The sequence below is a fragment of the Branchiostoma belcheri genome, unplaced genomic scaffold (assembly GCF_001625305.1).
Source record: "Branchiostoma belcheri isolate BF01 breed outbred unplaced genomic scaffold, Haploidv18h27 scaffold13, whole genome shotgun sequence".
NCBI lineage: Eukaryota > Metazoa > Chordata > Leptocardii > Amphioxiformes > Branchiostomatidae > Branchiostoma > Branchiostoma belcheri.
In genome coordinates this window covers 621512-639277 of record NW_017802713.1, presented here as the reverse complement: position 1 = coordinate 639277, position 17766 = coordinate 621512, and the positions used below count along the sequence as shown (strand labels likewise).

Here is a 17766-nt window from a genome sequence, read left to right as displayed (position 1 = left end):
GGGGGGGGGGGCTCTACCGAAACAAAAATAATGGAGGAGCCTAGTTTCTCAAAGATAAAGGATCAGTGCCGCAGTATATTAAAGGTATATGAAGAACCTGAAGACGGCATACAAGAAGGCGACAACGATTGGAAGAGCGGGAGGAACGGCTATTCAAACTGCAGTCATGGCGGATTAATTGGATATTCACCGGACAGGATTTTTACAAAACTGGTTATGAAAAGTCTGGTATGAACGCTAAGGGTTTTAGCCGGGCTTTCCCCCGCTAATTATTTAGCGGTTTAAACCGGTTTATAAAAGTCTGGTATGAACAGGATCTATGTCGTGGCTCTGTCCTAAGTGCACTTTGTATTGCCGAAACTGCACAAGTGAATAATCTAAATGATTTCACACAAAGTAGATACAAAGGGAACACAGTTTACACTCATACAAGCAACTTTAACCACTCCAAATTTCAGCTGTTAGAAGATGAAATTTCTTGTTGTACCTGAAAACCTCCTTCAGCATCTCCACCTGTATCTTCTGGTACTTCTTGATGTTGGCAGTGTCTAAGAAAGTACTGGCATATGCAACAGGACCAGCATTCACCTGTGTGTGTCACATACATGTAAAAATATAATTTTATATACATTGAGGTGGCCTCATAAAAACTTTCAGTGCAAAGAACCCAGAAGCATCCCAGAGGCCTACATGTACATCTACATGTAAAATATGCAAGCTCACTCCCTCACTCACTGCCCCACTCACTGCCCCACTCACTCACTCACTCACTCACTCACTCACTCACTCACTGCCCCACTCACTGCCCCACTCACTCGCTCACTCACTCACTGCCCCACTCACTCACTCACTCACTCACTCACTCACTCACTCCCTCACTCACTGCCCCACTCACTGCCCCACTCACTCACTCACTCACTCTCACTCACTCACTCACTCACTCACTCAATCCTCAAGCACTCACTCACTCACGTAGCTCTGAAATGCTAAAATTGACTACAATACACACCTCAAGACTTCTAAAATAGGCATCAAGGTAAAATAACCATGACCAGTTCTGACCTGCACGCTGACACTCCCCTGCAGCTTGAGCTGGAGTTTCTTCATGTCGGGCGGGTCTCGTGTTACCAACTCCCGCAGCTCGGCAGTCTTCTGCTGCATCTCATCCACAGCCACCTCTACAGGCTTCAGCTCCTGGGTCTTGTGGTACACCACCAGAACTCGCTTCTTCACGTATGGGAACGAGTGGGACGCTGGGGAAAAGAAAAGGCAAAGTTAGGTCATCAGGTTGTCATCAGGTTGGTGAGTCACTGAATAAAAAGCCTCCTTTTTATGCAACCAAGTGTAACATTTTTTTGGCTGAACAAAATAGTTGGTTGCATAAAAATGAGGAGCCTTTTTATTCTGTGTATTTTTACACAATAATCTTAGTGAAATGTGCAACAACAACAACAACAAAAAAGCAACAACCCTATGACAATGTCGTGAACATGCTTACACAACTTTTAAGCACATTTCATGCAAGGCAAAATTTCCATTACCACATCCACTGCCGATCTTCTTCACTGTTCTTTCTCTACATTTCAAAATGATCTTACTTTGAAAACATAGTCGAAAACCAAGACAGTAGCTGTTCTTTTACAATACACTTTGCAATGTTGCCTTACTGGTGAGTATTGTTCTCCTCTTGTGCTGTTCCTCTAAGGCACCGTGGGCTTTCCCACTCTGTGTGAAGGGGGTCTCAAACACAAAGCGACGGATGGTGTTGTTCTTCTCAAAGTCTGTTCTTCTCTCCTCCAGTTCCTTCTCATCAAAGTAAGGCTCACAGTAGGTCACCTGGATGTAGGCATACTTGGGGTCCAGGTCCTTAGCCTTTACCTGTGGGATACAGAACAATCTGGGGTTAAAGATATTGCCAAATGCTTTTATACAGGGTTATATAGACTGGTATAACGGTCCGAATGCCCTGATAAAGGGGTTGACAGAGAGGTTGTGGAAACTTTGGTACTATAAATTTTATGGTTGTGAAACTAAGAAAACTATGTCAAATCTAAGAACTTGAAAGAAAAGTCTCTTATAGAATAGGGACTACCTCCTAATTTGACCTATTTGCCAAAAACATTTTTCATTCAAGAACAAAATATATCTTAAATATACAGATTCTAATCAGTATTTTACACAACCTAATGTATGTTTTAGGTTATGTTTTACTCTTGTTTTATGTTTTTGAGTAGAAGGCGTTATATAAGCATGATTTGCCTAATACTCAATAAATATATGTGAATGAAAAAAAAACTAAAACATGCACCTACCATTATCTTAGCCATTGCCTGCAAAATATTGTCAGAACTTTTCGAATTTCAAAAGGTAATAGATAATTCACACATTGTACCTTTCCAGACTCTTTAATCATCTTGACATTGCCGACTCCAAACTTGTCGCTGTACAGCCTCTCCAGTCTCTGGTTTATCTCAGACAGAGATGTCACCTTCGGCTCCTTGTAGATGTACTCCCTGCCATCTTCCTCCTCAAAGAATCCCTTTTGAGATAAAGAACAACTTCTTGTAAGACATAGAATATAAATCAGGCATGTTACATGCAATTCTCAATCAATCATAACATTGCACAATTTAGAATAGAATTATACAATTTTCATGTAAAATATGGGTTCAAATAATCTTCTATCTTATACAATTTAAATTTGTATGGAGAGCTACTACAGTACTTTCTTGATTTGGATTGCAAAGATAGATTTGAAACATGATTTTTTCATGTACATTTAATTTCCACAACGTCCAATATGTGCAAAAAAGATTTAACAATTTCCTTAACATATAATCTGCTTAAATACAATATCATCTGTCTAAGAGAGGACCAAAGAGTCTAAAAGAAGACAAGGCAAACTTTTAGTGCAGTATAAAGTATTCTACAAAGTGCTGGAAAAAACATTGTGTAAATCTCAATTGCTCATGCTCAATGCAGCTATGCCACCTAGCAATACTAGTGCAAACTGCAGGCTCAGCAGCCAGGTAGTAGTGCTGTAATATATTCACAAGAAAAAAACAAGGAAAAGGCAGGACCTATGCAGGTAGTGTGCAGCTAGGAGCAAAGTAGTTAACAGTGCAGTGTCATATAGTCATGTACATGTAGATGTCAGTGCGGTGTGACACTGTTAATAACATCAGTGGGAACAGTAGTAAATGTATCACAAAATATCATGTTGCAAATTGTCTACTAACACTTCAATGCACTTGACAATGTACAAGAAATTTAAAGCTTCAGTACACTGTAATGAATAAGTACTACATACCATACAAAGCTAAAATTAGGTTTAATGTCAAGGCCAAGGTTTAATGTAAGCTAAAAGAACTCTTCTTTAGTAGCAAAATGGATCCTCTTGATATACATGTGTAAATGTCTGGTAATGCTAATCAGTAGTAGGTTTCATAATTTATTGAAAATGATCCTTTTCCTCCACCCATAGCAGTTGAAGTGTTTTCCATTCTGCAAATACCATCCATCTAATGGACCAACAAGGTGTTTGTGATGCAGGTATTTAATTTTTCTACAATCTAGAATGTCAAAGAAAACTGTACACTTATCTGTGGCCAGTAGCTTCTAATGTCTTCACTTCGATTAAGTCAAGATGTGTATTAAAATGTACTTGCAAATGGGCAACAATATGAATCCGTCCAATGTACAAGGAAGCAAAGGAAAACACTATGTTTACTACTACATGTAATCAACAGCCATTTGTTATATCTGACATGAAAGTCCTGCAAGTATGCAGCAAAATCAGGTAATATACTGTCCAGTATAATATAGATAGCTGCAGTTTCAGTGAAACAAGACATCTTCATGCTGTACATGTGGTGCTACAGACAGAACTGGACTGGACCACAAAACATGCATGACATCATGCAGTGCTGAATACAGGCTTTTGCACAAAACGGCTGTGCCAGACTTAAAATATAGAGATAAAACAGACAAGAAAACTTTAGAATGTGAGGTCCTCACATTATTCCTCATACTCTGGCTGAGGCTTGGGCTGGGACCTACCAGAAACTCCTGCCATTGCTGGGGGAGCATGGCATTAACAAGAGGGAGAAAAAAAACACAAAGTTTTCATGTCAGCAACTTTAGAATTTGCCTACTTGCCGAATAGCATCAAAGTGGACGAGATAGCATCATACAGTTTAAAATCGAGACTCATATAAACGATCATAATCATTATATTCAGTTTGCTGCAAACAATGAATACATCTACATTCTTGACTAATGTATTTTGGATCTTTCAAACTTACCTGAAATGTTATGCAAACATTAAATCACCACTTCTTAGAAAGACATCTATTCTACCAAGGTGGTAGTAAGAAGTTCAGATTCTGTGCAGAAATGTGCAGCACAGTGTCAAAGAAGAAACCTTGAAACATTTTCCTCTCTGGTTGTCCATCGTCTCCGATGATGACTTCTGTGCACAGCCCGTCAGGTGGGGTGGATCCTCTGGTGACTTCTTAGCCCGAAGGCTGAGGCACACAGCCTGAGCACAAACATTTTCCTATACATACCTAATCATCACTCCCATTTCTGACCAGCCAAGTCTGTTAGTACACTGTACAAGCCAAGGCTGCAATCCCTACAACTATGGCTACTACAGCAAGCACACATCCTGCTGGTAGTATCAACTAGTAGACTACAACGTGAAGCAGAACCGGGGATTGTGGAACTACATGTACGTACCTGTCCATAGAAAGCAACCCGGAAGTACGTTCCCAGCAGCCTCCTGCCTGACTGCATGACCGTGACCACCTTCTCGTATGACTGTGTCAGATGTCTGTACGCATCTGCAAGTCTCTGCAGGATAAAAAACACACACTTTGGTTAAAACTTGGTAACTCTACCTTGATACGTAAGCTGTATGAATCATCACCATCCGATAACTGTCTTGGATGGGTTTATATGGGTTTACCATCCCTTATTGGGGAATATACCCTCATATTAATTCAATATAAGATGGGGTGTACCAGGCCTCCAAATTCCCATGATGTTTATCATTATGTGGCTAATATGAGACAGGTTTGCTAGGCCTCTTTCTGAGTGATTTGTATGAATCTGCAAGTCTGTGCAGAAAGATGACGATCATTTTTGTCAAAGTTTTCTCCGTAATTTTACATCCTTTACCTGAAACTCCCTCCTCTTCTCGTAGATGGGGATGATGAGTTTGTAGACTTCCCCCAGAACCTCGTATCTCTCTGCCTTCTCCAGGGCCTGGGCACACCTCTCCAACAGTTCTACCAGCGTGTCCTGGCAAACAAACAAATACGTCAGATAAGGGTTAAATAAACAGTACCTATTCTAACTACAAGATTTAGTATACTCTATTGTGTACACACAGGACTGGTAATGGTATACTGATGCAAAAATGATACAAACTTGCTTTCATAAATTTAGTAATATGTCGTTCAGTCATGATATATTTCAACAGTAAGTGTTGTTAATAGAATATTCTTCAGTTACTTTTTGAAAGGTAGCAAAACACACATCGAAATTTTCGACGTCTTCTGTACGTCTTGATCACAGAGTAATATATGTTTGCCATGATACAACGTATTTCTTTCACGTACATTTTTAGCAATTACAACTGCTTTTTTCATAAAACAAATTCATCCATAAAGTCACCTCTGTGTAGTGGACATCCTCAATCCCTGAGTCGTCTTTAATAGCCGATTCTTCTGCCTCTATATTGGGAGAGATGATCCTAAAAGCTGCACAGCCCTTTGGGTACACTCCTATTGAACAAGTAATAAACATTATTGGTAAATGGGTGGTCTTTCCTCCTTCTGGGGAGTCGGACACAGCACTCATTTGCAGTGTAATTTGGGTGTTAAATAAAGTTGAATAAAAATTAAAGTGTGATACTTCTAAAATCATAGATAAAAATGTCAAGTAATCCAAGATGTCTTTACAGATTTTCATTACGGATATAGTAAAGAAAAGTCACAACATACATTGTATACATTAAAATTTGAATGGAATGCATTTTAGTACCAAGGACAGTGAAATTATTAATTGTGCTAAACTGTTACACTGTTGGTTCAAGAGCCAGGCATTCTAGTCTGAAAAGTTTTGATTCGTAATCAAAAATCAACAGTAAAAGACAATCAGTGAAATTTGAGGAGCCTCCCCAAAACATGCAGATTTAGTTGTTACAGTGATGGTGTTAAGTTAGTGCAGTTAGCCCCTAGTTCTTCAGTAAGAATGCTGTGTCTTTCTGGAATGTGGTGGAGTTGCCTGTACCTTTAATGTACGTTCTTGTATTGTTGTCGGATTTGTCGTCTGAAAGGCAAATCCGGGCACTGATGAACTAAAAGTTTCCACCACTCAATACAAAAGGGAATGTACCGGCCATACAGACATTCAATGCAACTGGTAATTAATAGAATAATCAAACAAAATAAAATGCATTCATTGTGCTTCGTATTTGAACACCTATCTAGAGGCTGGTGTGACATTATACAATCATACATTTACCAAAAAGGGGCTAACAAATGCTAAAACGTTAACATACTAATCTAAAATATTTCTGCACTCACATGTATATGTATAATTATTTGGTCCAACTTTTTTCCACATCACATTCAATGCCACTTCCTGTCGGTGTTCACATTCGACCACCTACACCTCTCCTATTCTGTGTTTGTGTAACTATAACTATATAGACAGAAAGTGGTCTTCTCTTCGGAGCTTGCGAAGAAGAGAAGTTGATATCTTCACTAACCTTTTCTCTTCAGGTATTCTGCTACTAACGCTGCAACATGGATGTAGCACATGGCAGCCTGAAAGACAAGGGTCAACACTGTAATATACCTCCATGCTTATATGGAGCAAAAGTCTTATCAAATATCTAATGAAGAATCTGTGCATTGAACAAGAAGTCATTACCTGCTTGATTGCTCCTAACAGATTCATCCTTTCCTTAAATAGTCTGCTATCGAAAATCATAATATTATACATACAATGTACATCTGTATGCTCAATGAAGTGCAAATTTTACTCCAGAATCTATCAGACTTAAGACAAATTATACCCTCAGATGAAATCCAAAACAGTTTTTTCTGGAAGCATGACTGAAAGAACTGAAAACTGAAACATGTAAAATTCAAAAACCTCAAAGATTGCTAAATTTTTCTGCTATGACAATATTTCGTTGTCTCTAAATTACGACTTTTAGTGTATATTATACGGTATGGTGTTACACCGAAGGGCGGTTATCCTGGCTATATACTGATACAGATACAGATAAGCTGGCTCCAACTCACCTCGGAATAGTCCCCGTTCTTGTTGTGTATCCTGGCCATGTTTTCCAGCCATGTTTTCCTCAACTATGACAATATTTCATGATCCCTAATTTTTACTGTATGTACTCTGGTGTGGCTTGAACTCTAACTCACCTCTGAATAGTCCCCATTCTTGTTGTGTATCCTGGCCATGCTCTCTAGCCATGTTTTCCTCAGCTCCAGGTTGCTTGCATAGGACTTGGCCAGGCTGTACTGCAGGTCCACCAGCATCTCAGGGTCGTTCTCATGTTCCTTCATCTGAGCCGTGGCCATCAGGACCGTACGGATACGCTTGGTGAGGTCCTTTACGTCCACGGGGAAGTTGGAACACTGCAAAGATGCACGCAAAAACATTTCTTATAAAAGATACCCAAGGCAATCAATAATATTGTATGACACGCAATCATGTTAAAATAGTATGTGTATTTACTACTTGTGTTATGTGCTGATAATTCTACAAAGGAAAGAAGCAAAAGGGAGATTTGAGCTGTATTTTCAATAGTTGCTGGGGAAAAGTTTCAGGTCCTTCCCAATAACGTTCATCATTTACAACTGACAGACTAACATCGGTGAAGGTTAGACATCTAGGTAATAAGATACGCCAGTTACTCAAGCAACTGGATACGACAGTTACTCAAGCAACTGGATACGACAGTTACTCAAGCAACTGGATACGATTTTGTAAAAGGTCAGACGTTTCGGCTAGCATCCACTACCTTTCATCAGTGACACTGGGGACTTGTCAGAAAGGCAGGTTTATACATGTAAGTGCGAACTAAGGAGTACAACAGACGATCCCTTGAGCAAAGTGCAGACTGAAACAAGATCAATAAGAAAAACACCAATTCTACTCTTAAACCCTCTACAACTACATGACATGTATGATATACGTAACTTACACCTTGTGCACAGCATTCACTGACTGGCAACACCACAATCCGACTAGAACATCAAAAATCCCTCTCCCACAAGCATGTTTGTATATCTCCCGTTAGACAGCAGATGTTCCCTTTACACATGAAGGCCTCCACCCTCCCATTACTACAATCACTACGCTGGAGAGGTTCCCATTTCTGAAGCTCTCTAATGGCTCTGCTGGGGGAGGGTGTCTATGACAATGTTGATTGGAAAAGCTTCACGCACCATTAAACTCTGCATGTCCAAATTGTGAAGCTACCCACCATGTAATTGCGAGGGCGGAGCACTCTAAAGATCTGCATTGTCCTAAAATCTACATAAAGAGCTCCTTTTACTTAGTATGGTTATTGTACAAGAGGTCTACAAAAAAACAATCAGTTCTGTTGAAACAAGAACTGATATACTGTGAATTTTATTGTGCAACTTTCAATTTTGGTCAGTAGTTCAAATTCTTGTTACTTTGCAAACTTGCATGCTAATAGAAAGGGTTCTAGTCCCTAGGACAGAACATTAAGCCATAGTCCACTGTTCAATGTATACTTGTTGAAAAGAATCTCCGCAATACACTGAATTTGTGCAGTGTACAATGTACATAATAAATTATGTACAGTGTCATATAGATTCTGTCTTACTTGTTACGACCTAAGGAAGAAGTGTTTCCAAGTGTGCTAAAACTGGCCAGAGATACATGTTACAGTACGATCTTCCTTTTATTAAGCTTCTCCCTGCTGCAAAGCCCCTATAACTGCTACAAATTTGCAGCAAAATGTATCCCTCAGCCATTTAAGGTTAAAAATCTTTACCCACCATCATACTGCGGTCACTGTTGGCATAGTTGTTGATGATGGAGAGCGAGTCCTTGAAGCGGGATCCACTAAGGCCTATCACATCACTGATCAACTGGGACACGTTGATGATGACCTTAAGGAAAGATAAACAAGAGCATTTAAGACCTGAAAATTAAGGATTTATCATAAAGAAACTGTAATGTATAATTTTTCTACAAATGTTGGGTCAGAAATTTCAGCAGAATCTACTAACTATCACATCACTCATGTGAGATCTGAAAGTGACAGTCTAAGACAAAAGACATTGAACTTTTGGATAATCTATAATTTGAAAATTTTACAGAGTTAGGTCAGAAATACAAGGCAGCATGACCTACGAACTAAGTAAGACAGTGAAAGAACAACTTTCTGTCTAAATTGCTGGGAACAAAACTGACAAATTTCCATCATGGCTTGTTACCTGAAGTAAAAATTTTCAGTTTGAAATTCTGGAAAAACTCATTCACAAATGTCATGCATTTTTTAAGCTGCTGTGTTATGCCGAAGGGCGGTTATACCGGATATACCGATACAGAATGCAGATTTTAGTTTGTAACTCTGGACAAAAACAGGACTATTTCTGTCAAAACTACTGAGAGAACACAGCTGCCACCTACATCTACATTTGCACATGTACATGACTACAGTACTTACTTGCAGATGAACCCTAGTGAATCCTCTGCGCTTGGTGTGTTCGTAGTTACTCCTCATGAGCAGGTAGAGGAGCCCGCACGCTTCGCTCCGCGTGGACTGCAGCTTCGAGTTGCAGCATTTCAGGATCTGTGCAGGGTGTGGAAAAGTCAGACAGAAGTCAATGTATGCACCAAGGTACTGTACATCACTTTATTTTGGCAGTACCAAAAGTCCACAGTTTGAGAAAGATGGACATGTTTGCAAAACTATTTGTTCACAGTGGGGACAGTTGCAGAGAAAAAAAAATCTGCAAATTATATGTTCATGTTAATGTTAATGTTAATGATAATATTAAGTTTGCGATACAGAAGTGACTGCGAAAACTGCGGATATAAAAGTCCTGTAAAGAAATCGTGATTTACAGTATACTAGCCTTTTTAACAGGCTCTTCAGAAGGTGTTCTAATGCCCCCATTATTGACCATTTTATAATTTGATATCATACAAACTGTTTTGTGATGGTTCCTGTGTATTGATGACTACTATCGGGTCTATGGCCAATGTTATAATCAGAAACTGCCAATAAGAAAACTGAAACTGTATGTAACCTGCTAAATAGGTCAATGCTGAAGCATTTACCAAGGAGCCTTCTATGGAGGTTAAAGGAACAATCTGGCTGACATTTAACACTGCCCAGCAACTTACAGTTGGAAGTCGAAACATGTGCACGACACATGACTACATGCATTCAGTTCGACCATGCAATTGTGAAGGGAAAGTTTGATAGATTGTGATATCTGGTGGATTGTATCAATGCTATCACAATATTCTTTCTACTTTCTTAGAAAACGTACATTGTTTTTCACTGTATGGAAACAATATATGTGAATATGTGAATTGTTTTACCAAGACATAGAATGCAATTTTCTAGTACTACTCCTTCACTATTACTTTTTTGGAATGGAACAACTTTAAACAACAACAATTCAACTTTAAGAGATAAAATCTTGACAGTTAACTCCAATATACATAGAAAAGCCAAGGATGTTCTATTAATCATTATTTTAAACCTCCTTGGAAAAACTCATTTTGATCACATGGGGAAATAGTGTCAAATGTGCAAATACATTTGGTACAAGACAAAAAGGACCCTACAAAATGCAAATATGTGCACAGCAAACGTAATGACAGGAGTGTGACCTTAGGGTCACATGATCACACAGCTCCACTGGTAACCATAGGAACCATAGAACACCACTTCCATCTGTGTCTCCTGGTACAACACAACTGCCATAGTTGCGAAGAGTCAGAGACTCTGACATTCTCATTGTAATCATCATTCATTTGTGAGACTGACTGTGGACTTTTCCACTTGATAGCTCTTTTGGATTATATACGTTACATGTGGCTGAATTTCTTTGGAAAATTTGAGCTGACCTTAGAATCAAAATAAAAAGTCTGAGAAACACGACATTGGAAGGCAAGGGCAGAGAAGACACCATATGGAGAAACTGTGGCTTGGTTTTATTAGGGGAGAATTTGACAAACATTTTGTCTTTGAAGATGGATTAAGTGCTGGTATACATGTACATGTACATTTAACCCATTGCTCTCTTACTTGTCTCAGTAGGTATCCTCTTACCTGGTAGCATAAGGCACCACACAGCTTAGCACTGCCACTGAACAGGGCACGTGGGAACTGCAGGAAGAAAATAGAACATCTGGTTATAAAATGCTCAAGCCACCGCCGATGGATGGACGGTTATGAATTTTCATCAAAGTATAATAGCAAATTGATGTAGTTTAGTACAATAAATTGATGAATGAATGAATGAATGAATGAATGAGTAACAATGTACAAGTGTAGTACAATAAATTGATGAATGAATGAATGAATGAATGAATGAACGAATGAACGAACAAATGAATGAAAGATAATGAACTTCTCACCTTGTTGATGAAGGACCGCAGACATGCAAAGACATGCCTGAGGAGGGTCTCTGACTGGCTGCCTTGCAGAAATGACATGTAGAGGTCAAACACCTGGAAGAGATGAACACTTTGGTTAACAGGTGTTCTTAGAAATTAATTTACTGTCTTTGTCCAGAAGCAACAAAATTTAACATTAATGTGTGTATCCCTTACAAAGTATTAAACCTGACAGACATGTTCATTGTACTTTAATGTTACCTTACAAGTGTTATCATTTTTATTCTTGCCTTGAAGCTAACTTGTACTAGACATAAGTACATCTTTATATTATACATGTACATTGTATATTCTTGGCAAAATTAATTTTCCCTCTGCTATACATTTTTCAATTTTCACATTGAACAGTTGGCCTGTACATGCTGTTTGTGCTGTCTATACATCTCCTGTGACAGTGTGGATGCATGTGTACTGATCTACACAGCAACAGTGTAGTGATGTTGACTGAGATAACAGATACTGCTTGGACCAAAAAACAAACGATGGACACTACACAATGTCCTTAAACAAAGAAACACTCGCACACGTGGAAATATACACGTCTACCCATAGGCTTTACATGAGCTTGAAACAGGTTCAGTGACCCATATTGTGTTTGTACATATTGTGTAAATACTGCTTATCGGGATATATATCATCTAGTTGTGACACAGTATCACTGTTGCCAAGTCGGCTATAACACGTCTTTTATAATGCGGGATAGAATCTACTTTGTGAGCTATTATTTGTAGCAGGTTATAGTCAACATAGACTGACAAAAACAGGTCAAATATTGTGTAAATACTGCTTATCTGGATATGTATTAGTTGTGACACAGTATCACTGTTGCCGAGTCGGCTATAACAGTTCTTTATAATGCGGGATAGAATCTACCTTGTGAGCCATTATTTGTAGCAGGTTATAGTCAACATAGACTGACAAAAACAGGTCAAATTTAACAGCCAGCCATCTGGTACACCTTTGAAAACAAAGCACCAGGGACATGTGAACTGTAATAACCCGGTTATTTTGTGGCCATACAAGCGGGCCAGGCAAACAGATACAGTCGGCGGGGTTGGTGGTCGGTCAATAACGCTATAAAGAACCAGGTCAGACAGAACAAAACAAGTCATGTGTGATTGACTGGCACTATAAAACGGTGGAGTCAAGTGTTTGGTTCCCACAAAAAAACAAGGCTGGGACCCGAGAAGCTACAAGCGGTTACAAGAACTGCAAGAAGGACAATACGAGGAGTGCGGCAGTGCATTTTTTCCAGTCTACGTCCACAGACAAGGCCACATTGTGCAAGGGCAGGGCTGATCTGAGCTCTTGTGTAGACAATCTGACAAACATTCAACAGACGGGAACTAGTCAAACACTGAGGTTGCCTCCCACGCAACAACACCTACAGGGACCACCATACTACAGGGCTTGCAACGGCAACTTTGCTGCTAAACAACAAGTGCCAAGGTACAACAGGTTCAAGTTTCTTTTTCTGGAACATTCCTAGATGTTTTTAAAGTTACAGGACCAGTGTGAAGAGTAATTCCAAGTCCTTCCAAAGGTAAATTGAGGGAGCTCTCGAAAACAAGATGGCTTCGGACGCCTGTACTGATGACGTTGCCTGCGGTGACTGTGATGCCACGTATTACAGCATTCTCGCTGACATACAAAAAACTGTGGGGGAGGTAGAAGGAACCCTGCAGGAAAGTGAGCACAGTGTCGAGTCTACAGCAGTTAAAGAGGAGCTAACAGAGACCACTGTTGTTTCGGAAACTATAATCACAAAATACAGCGCCCAGGTGACAGTTACAACAACCCAAGCTGAGAAACACCTGCAAATTTCTGCCACTGAACCACCAGACAGAATGGAGCCAGAGACCACAGAGTCTGAGACCACAGAGCCTGAAGAAAGCTTCAGAAAAGCAGAAACAGAACACGCCTCCGACATTCCGCCAAGGTGCGTCATAACTACTGTTGCTAAGAGCATGAGTTCTGATGACAGCCCAGAGGTCGAAGTCTCTACAGAGGAACAGCCAAACAACCTGGGTAAGGAAGAAGCTAATAAAGATTTGAGGGAGCCTGAGGCACATCTTACAGTGCAGCTTTCAGCACAGGGTGAGAAGGATACTACAATGTTGGAGGAAATCATGTCTACCTTGGCAAAAAATCAAGAGCAGGAAGATAACAACACTCAAGAAGACTGCCTGGGGGAGAAAGAAAGGGAAGATGCAGAGGAAGCAGAGGACCAGGAAGTTGAGAAAGAAGGAGGGGGCGAGGATGAAATAAAGGAAAATCTGGCAGAGAGAGAAGGGCTGAAGGAAGAAGAGGAGGCAGACAATGCTGAGGAAGAAGGAAAAGAGGAAGGAGGTATCAAAGATGCAGTGGAGGAAGAATCAGAAGAAAGAGATGCAGAGGAGAAGGAGGTTGAGAATGTAGGAGTAGATGAAAAGGAAGATGAGGAACAGGAGGTGGAGCATGAAGAAGTGAAGAGAGAAGAAGCAGAAAATGAAGTAGAGAAAGAAGAAGTGGAGCAGGCAGGAGAGGAAGAAAATCAAGAGGAGAAAGGAGGAGTGAAAGAGGAAGAGGCAGACAATGAGGTTAAGACAGACAAAGAGGAGGAAGGACAAGTAGAAGAGCAAAATGAAGGTGAGAAAGAAGAAGTAGAGGAAAGGGATGTAGAAGAAAAGGGTGTGGATGCAGAAGAAGTAACAGAAGTAGGAGAGGAAAAGAAAGAGGAAAAGGAAGTAGTGAAGGGAGGGGAAGAGGGACAGCAGCTAGAGGAAAATGCAGTGGAGAGAGAAGAAGCAGAAACCCAAGTAGAGGAAAATGCGGAGGAGAATGAAGTGGAGGGGGGAGTAGAAGAAGGAGATGAACTGAAGGCAGAAGTGAAGACAGAAGAAGATGTGGAAGATGAAGATAAAGAAGTAGCAGAGGAAGAGGAGAAAGAAGGAGTGGAGGAAAATGATGCTGAGAAAGACATAGTGGAGGAAGGTAAATTGGAAGAAGAAGAAAAGCTAGAAGATGACAAAACAGAAGAAGTGGAGAAAGAGGTAGATGGAGATGATGGAGACGATGAAACAAACATTCCAGATGCAGGCACCGAACCAGAGGCCAAAGACACAGAGGACAGCCCTGAAAAGAAGGTAGTGGAAATCCTGGCTGAGGAAGAAAATGTTGAAGACAACCTGCCTGCAGTAAGTGCAGAAGAAGAAACATCTAGTAACAAAGAAACCAAACCAGAACCAACAGAGCTGGAGATCCATACAGCTCCATCAGAGGAAGTTCCAGATACTGCACTTACAAGTGACAAGGGGACACAGTATCCTCCTGACAAGGCCTTCACAATCCCAGACGACATACCTTACATCGATGATGCAGAGCCAGGGGAAGAAACAGAACACCAGACAGAAGCGAAGAAAGAAACTGAAGTGAAGAAAGAAACAATCACACAGGCTAGTGAGGAAACAGCTGAAGGAATAAAGCCGGAAGAAGCTGCATTCTTGGCCTTCATGGAAGCAAATGCAAAGGACGAAGACCCAGACGATGAAGACACAAACAAACCTGATGACACTGCAATGATGGACCAAATCATGGCTGCACTAGCAAAACAGAAAGAGGAGGAAGCTAACAAGAAGAAAGAAGACGACAAAGGGGAGGAGAAAGGAGAAGAAAACAACAAGGAAAAGGAGAAAGAAGACGACAAACATTCCAAGGAGAAAGACTTGGATGTAGACAAGGATGACAAAACTGCTAAAGACAAGGATGGAGAAGATGTAGAGAAGCCAGAAGAGGAAGAAACGAAGAAGAAGAAAAGGCCAAAGCTGCTGAGGTGTATGCTACCATGTGTGTATCCACGGAAAGGGAAGAAAGCCTGACTGTAAGTAGCTATGATTGCAACTGTAGTGATCAACTCACCAAGAGAGTGGCAACACACCAAAAACACAGAATAATGTACTCACTGACTGTACCAAGGAACTGCTTTAAGACAATCTCACCAGTCCTATTCTATTCTTCCCTTTGATTTTGATGAAGCAACACCTCAAACAAGAACAGTGTCCAATATTGTCCAAGTAAAATTGTGCCTTCATAACGTTATGGAAAAATTGTTTCACAGGAAGGGCAAGCTCTGCAGACGTTTAGAACATTGATGTGTTTTATGTTTGTCGGAGGTAGAGCAGAATGTACAATTTGTTGATATACATGTAGATTTAGAGCGTGTTAAAAAACTTTTATTTTGCATTATTGTATGGTAAATTACATTTTTCATGCTGCATTGAACAAATAGTAATAAGACTTCAAATCAAAATTCCAAAAATTTTCAAGCAAATACTTACAAGCAAATAGTTACATGTATAATGATTTAGACTTATCAGCTTTTTGTTTTTTAAAGCTTTACAAAATAAAACATCTGATGTGTGGCTACACATGTTTTTGGTGTTGATTCAATATACAATCACATAGTTACAAGATTTGCTAACTGTAGATTGAACATAAAGTGTGTATTGGCATAATATCTTACAGAAACCAGTGGTGTAGGATTTGTACATGTGGGGAGGGGGGCAGAAAGTAAGAATTGGCACCTACCCTCTTCATCCTGATATTGTCTCCATCTCTCACCAGCAGCTGCTCCTGTTTTAATTAAAAGGACAAAAAATGAACCACGATGTAACACTCAAACATTGTCCTCGCAAAACAAAGAATACATGGCTTTCTATGGTAAATGCAAGATAAATGTATTTATGTCCTTACCTTGTACTGTTGAGTGTACAGAGCCAACAGGTCCAAGACTGTGAGTCCGACCTCTGTTCCCATATTAGCCTCCAACAGAGCTCGATGGACTGTCTCTGGATCTGTAGAAAAACAATAATTTTTTTTTTGTTAACAGTGTTGCTCAATGCAAAGCCAAATGACCACTTCACTTCTTGAGCTATATGATGTAGGTGATACAACAGACTATGCCAAAAGACAGTGGTGACTGTTTATTTTGAAGATTCAGAAGGAAAGCATGTGTTTGGGAGGGAGTTCATAAAAGTGGAAGAGAAAAGAGTGGTTTGTACATGTTGGCCCTACCTTGCATGAACGGGTATCCTGACATGTCGTGTGCACTGCTCCTGTGGCCGATGGTAGAAGGTGCCAGCCTGCGGATGGGAAGGGTCATGACCTTGAGGCTTCTACTGCTGCCCCCCTCCATAAACTCTCTGTGGAAATGACACAAAAAAAAACATGACTACGAGGTGATAGGACTGATACCAACTCACGTATTGGGCTTCGATCACAATATACATTGTACACATAAATGATTTACTCAGATCCTTTGCGCTGCCTGAAATGTTTCAATACAAACAAAAAATACAAAAATTACTGGATGCAGACCTGTTTTCTTTTTAAGTTATGATTAAAAGAAACTGGCTGAATGCCCCCTTCTTTGGATTGCTGTAAAATGCAGCACAGTACTATTGCAAACAAACAAACATATCACTTCATGCCAGTGCCATACTAAATAAGAAATCAGCATATTAAGCTTTAAAACATAAATGTATATTCAAAGACAATACATACAGCAATTTCCTTAGTGTAAAATGAAATCTTCTACCAACTACACACTTACACACATAAACTCCATCGTACAGGCTTGCTATCATGGTAAGTTTTAAAATAAAGAAAAAAAACTGTAGTAAGTGTCGGCTTGTACATGATGTGTGATTGTGATTTGGCCAATGTTACATTTCTTTTATAAATCAATCTATAAAACTCCACTTTAATGGATTGAATGTTCTTTGACATCACTTGACATCACCAGACATCAAAATTATTCATTTACCTTTGATATCACATGTACATGTATGCACTGATTACAACATACATGTAGACTTGAGAGTGAGCATGGCTAAAGCAAGCTGACTGAAGCTGCGGCACTTTTTTTCACATTACAGTGTCCTAAACTATGGGTGACTGTAACTTCTTTGCTTTATATGTCTTTAATGATTCCTTATTATGTCATACCTGGGTTATGATAACTTCAATACAGGTGTTCCAGCCTGCGTGATGCTTCTAACAGTTATCACACGAGCTACCAAAAGT

At 39.8% G+C, this 17766-nt stretch overlaps 2 protein-coding genes across 9 annotated transcripts in view; one reads left to right on the top strand and one right to left on the bottom strand.

Moving 5' to 3' along the window:
• Nucleotides 1-17766, bottom strand: part of LOC109463906 (dedicator of cytokinesis protein 9-like) — a 68524-nt gene that overhangs the window by 2783 nt on the left and 47975 nt on the right. For 2 of the 8 annotated variants that reach the window (XM_019760790.1, XM_019760792.1), the window contains 18 exons: nucleotides 16756-16883; nucleotides 16435-16535; nucleotides 16270-16314; nucleotides 11665-11757; nucleotides 11357-11413; nucleotides 9737-9862; nucleotides 9063-9176; nucleotides 7452-7667; nucleotides 6779-6836; nucleotides 6298-6336; nucleotides 5680-5789; nucleotides 5182-5304; nucleotides 4741-4854; nucleotides 4018-4077; nucleotides 2393-2539; nucleotides 1668-1878; nucleotides 1063-1253; nucleotides 488-588 (listed from right to left, as the gene is read on the bottom strand). In XM_019760790.1, coding sequence (XP_019616349.1) covers nucleotides 488-588; nucleotides 1063-1253; nucleotides 1668-1878; nucleotides 2393-2539; nucleotides 4018-4077; nucleotides 4741-4854; nucleotides 5182-5304; nucleotides 5680-5789; nucleotides 6298-6336; nucleotides 6779-6836; nucleotides 7452-7667; nucleotides 9063-9176; nucleotides 9737-9862; nucleotides 11357-11413; nucleotides 11665-11757; nucleotides 16270-16314; nucleotides 16435-16535; nucleotides 16756-16883 — 2034 coding nt within the window. The remainder of the gene's footprint in view (nucleotides 1-487; nucleotides 589-1062; nucleotides 1254-1667; nucleotides 1879-2392; nucleotides 2540-4017; nucleotides 4078-4740; nucleotides 4855-5181; nucleotides 5305-5679; nucleotides 5790-6297; nucleotides 6337-6778; nucleotides 6837-7451; nucleotides 7668-9062; nucleotides 9177-9736; nucleotides 9863-11356; nucleotides 11414-11664; nucleotides 11758-16269; nucleotides 16315-16434; nucleotides 16536-16755; nucleotides 16884-17766) is intronic. The other 6 variants (XM_019760793.1, XM_019760797.1, XM_019760796.1 and 3 more) reach the window with 4 other exon arrangements.
• On the top strand, nucleotides 12606-15573 carry LOC109463907 (glutamic acid-rich protein-like). Its single transcript, XM_019760799.1, has one exon. The coding sequence runs from the start codon at nucleotides 13275-13277 to the stop codon at nucleotides 15558-15560; it is 2286 nt and encodes a 761-aa protein (XP_019616358.1). The 5' UTR covers nucleotides 12606-13274; the 3' UTR covers nucleotides 15561-15573.

Bases quoted from the DNA above. Each gene is read 5' to 3' on its own strand.
- LOC109463907 (XM_019760799.1), top strand. From the start codon at position 13,275: ATGGCTTCGGACGCCTGTACTGATGACGTTGCCTGCGGTGACTGTGAT.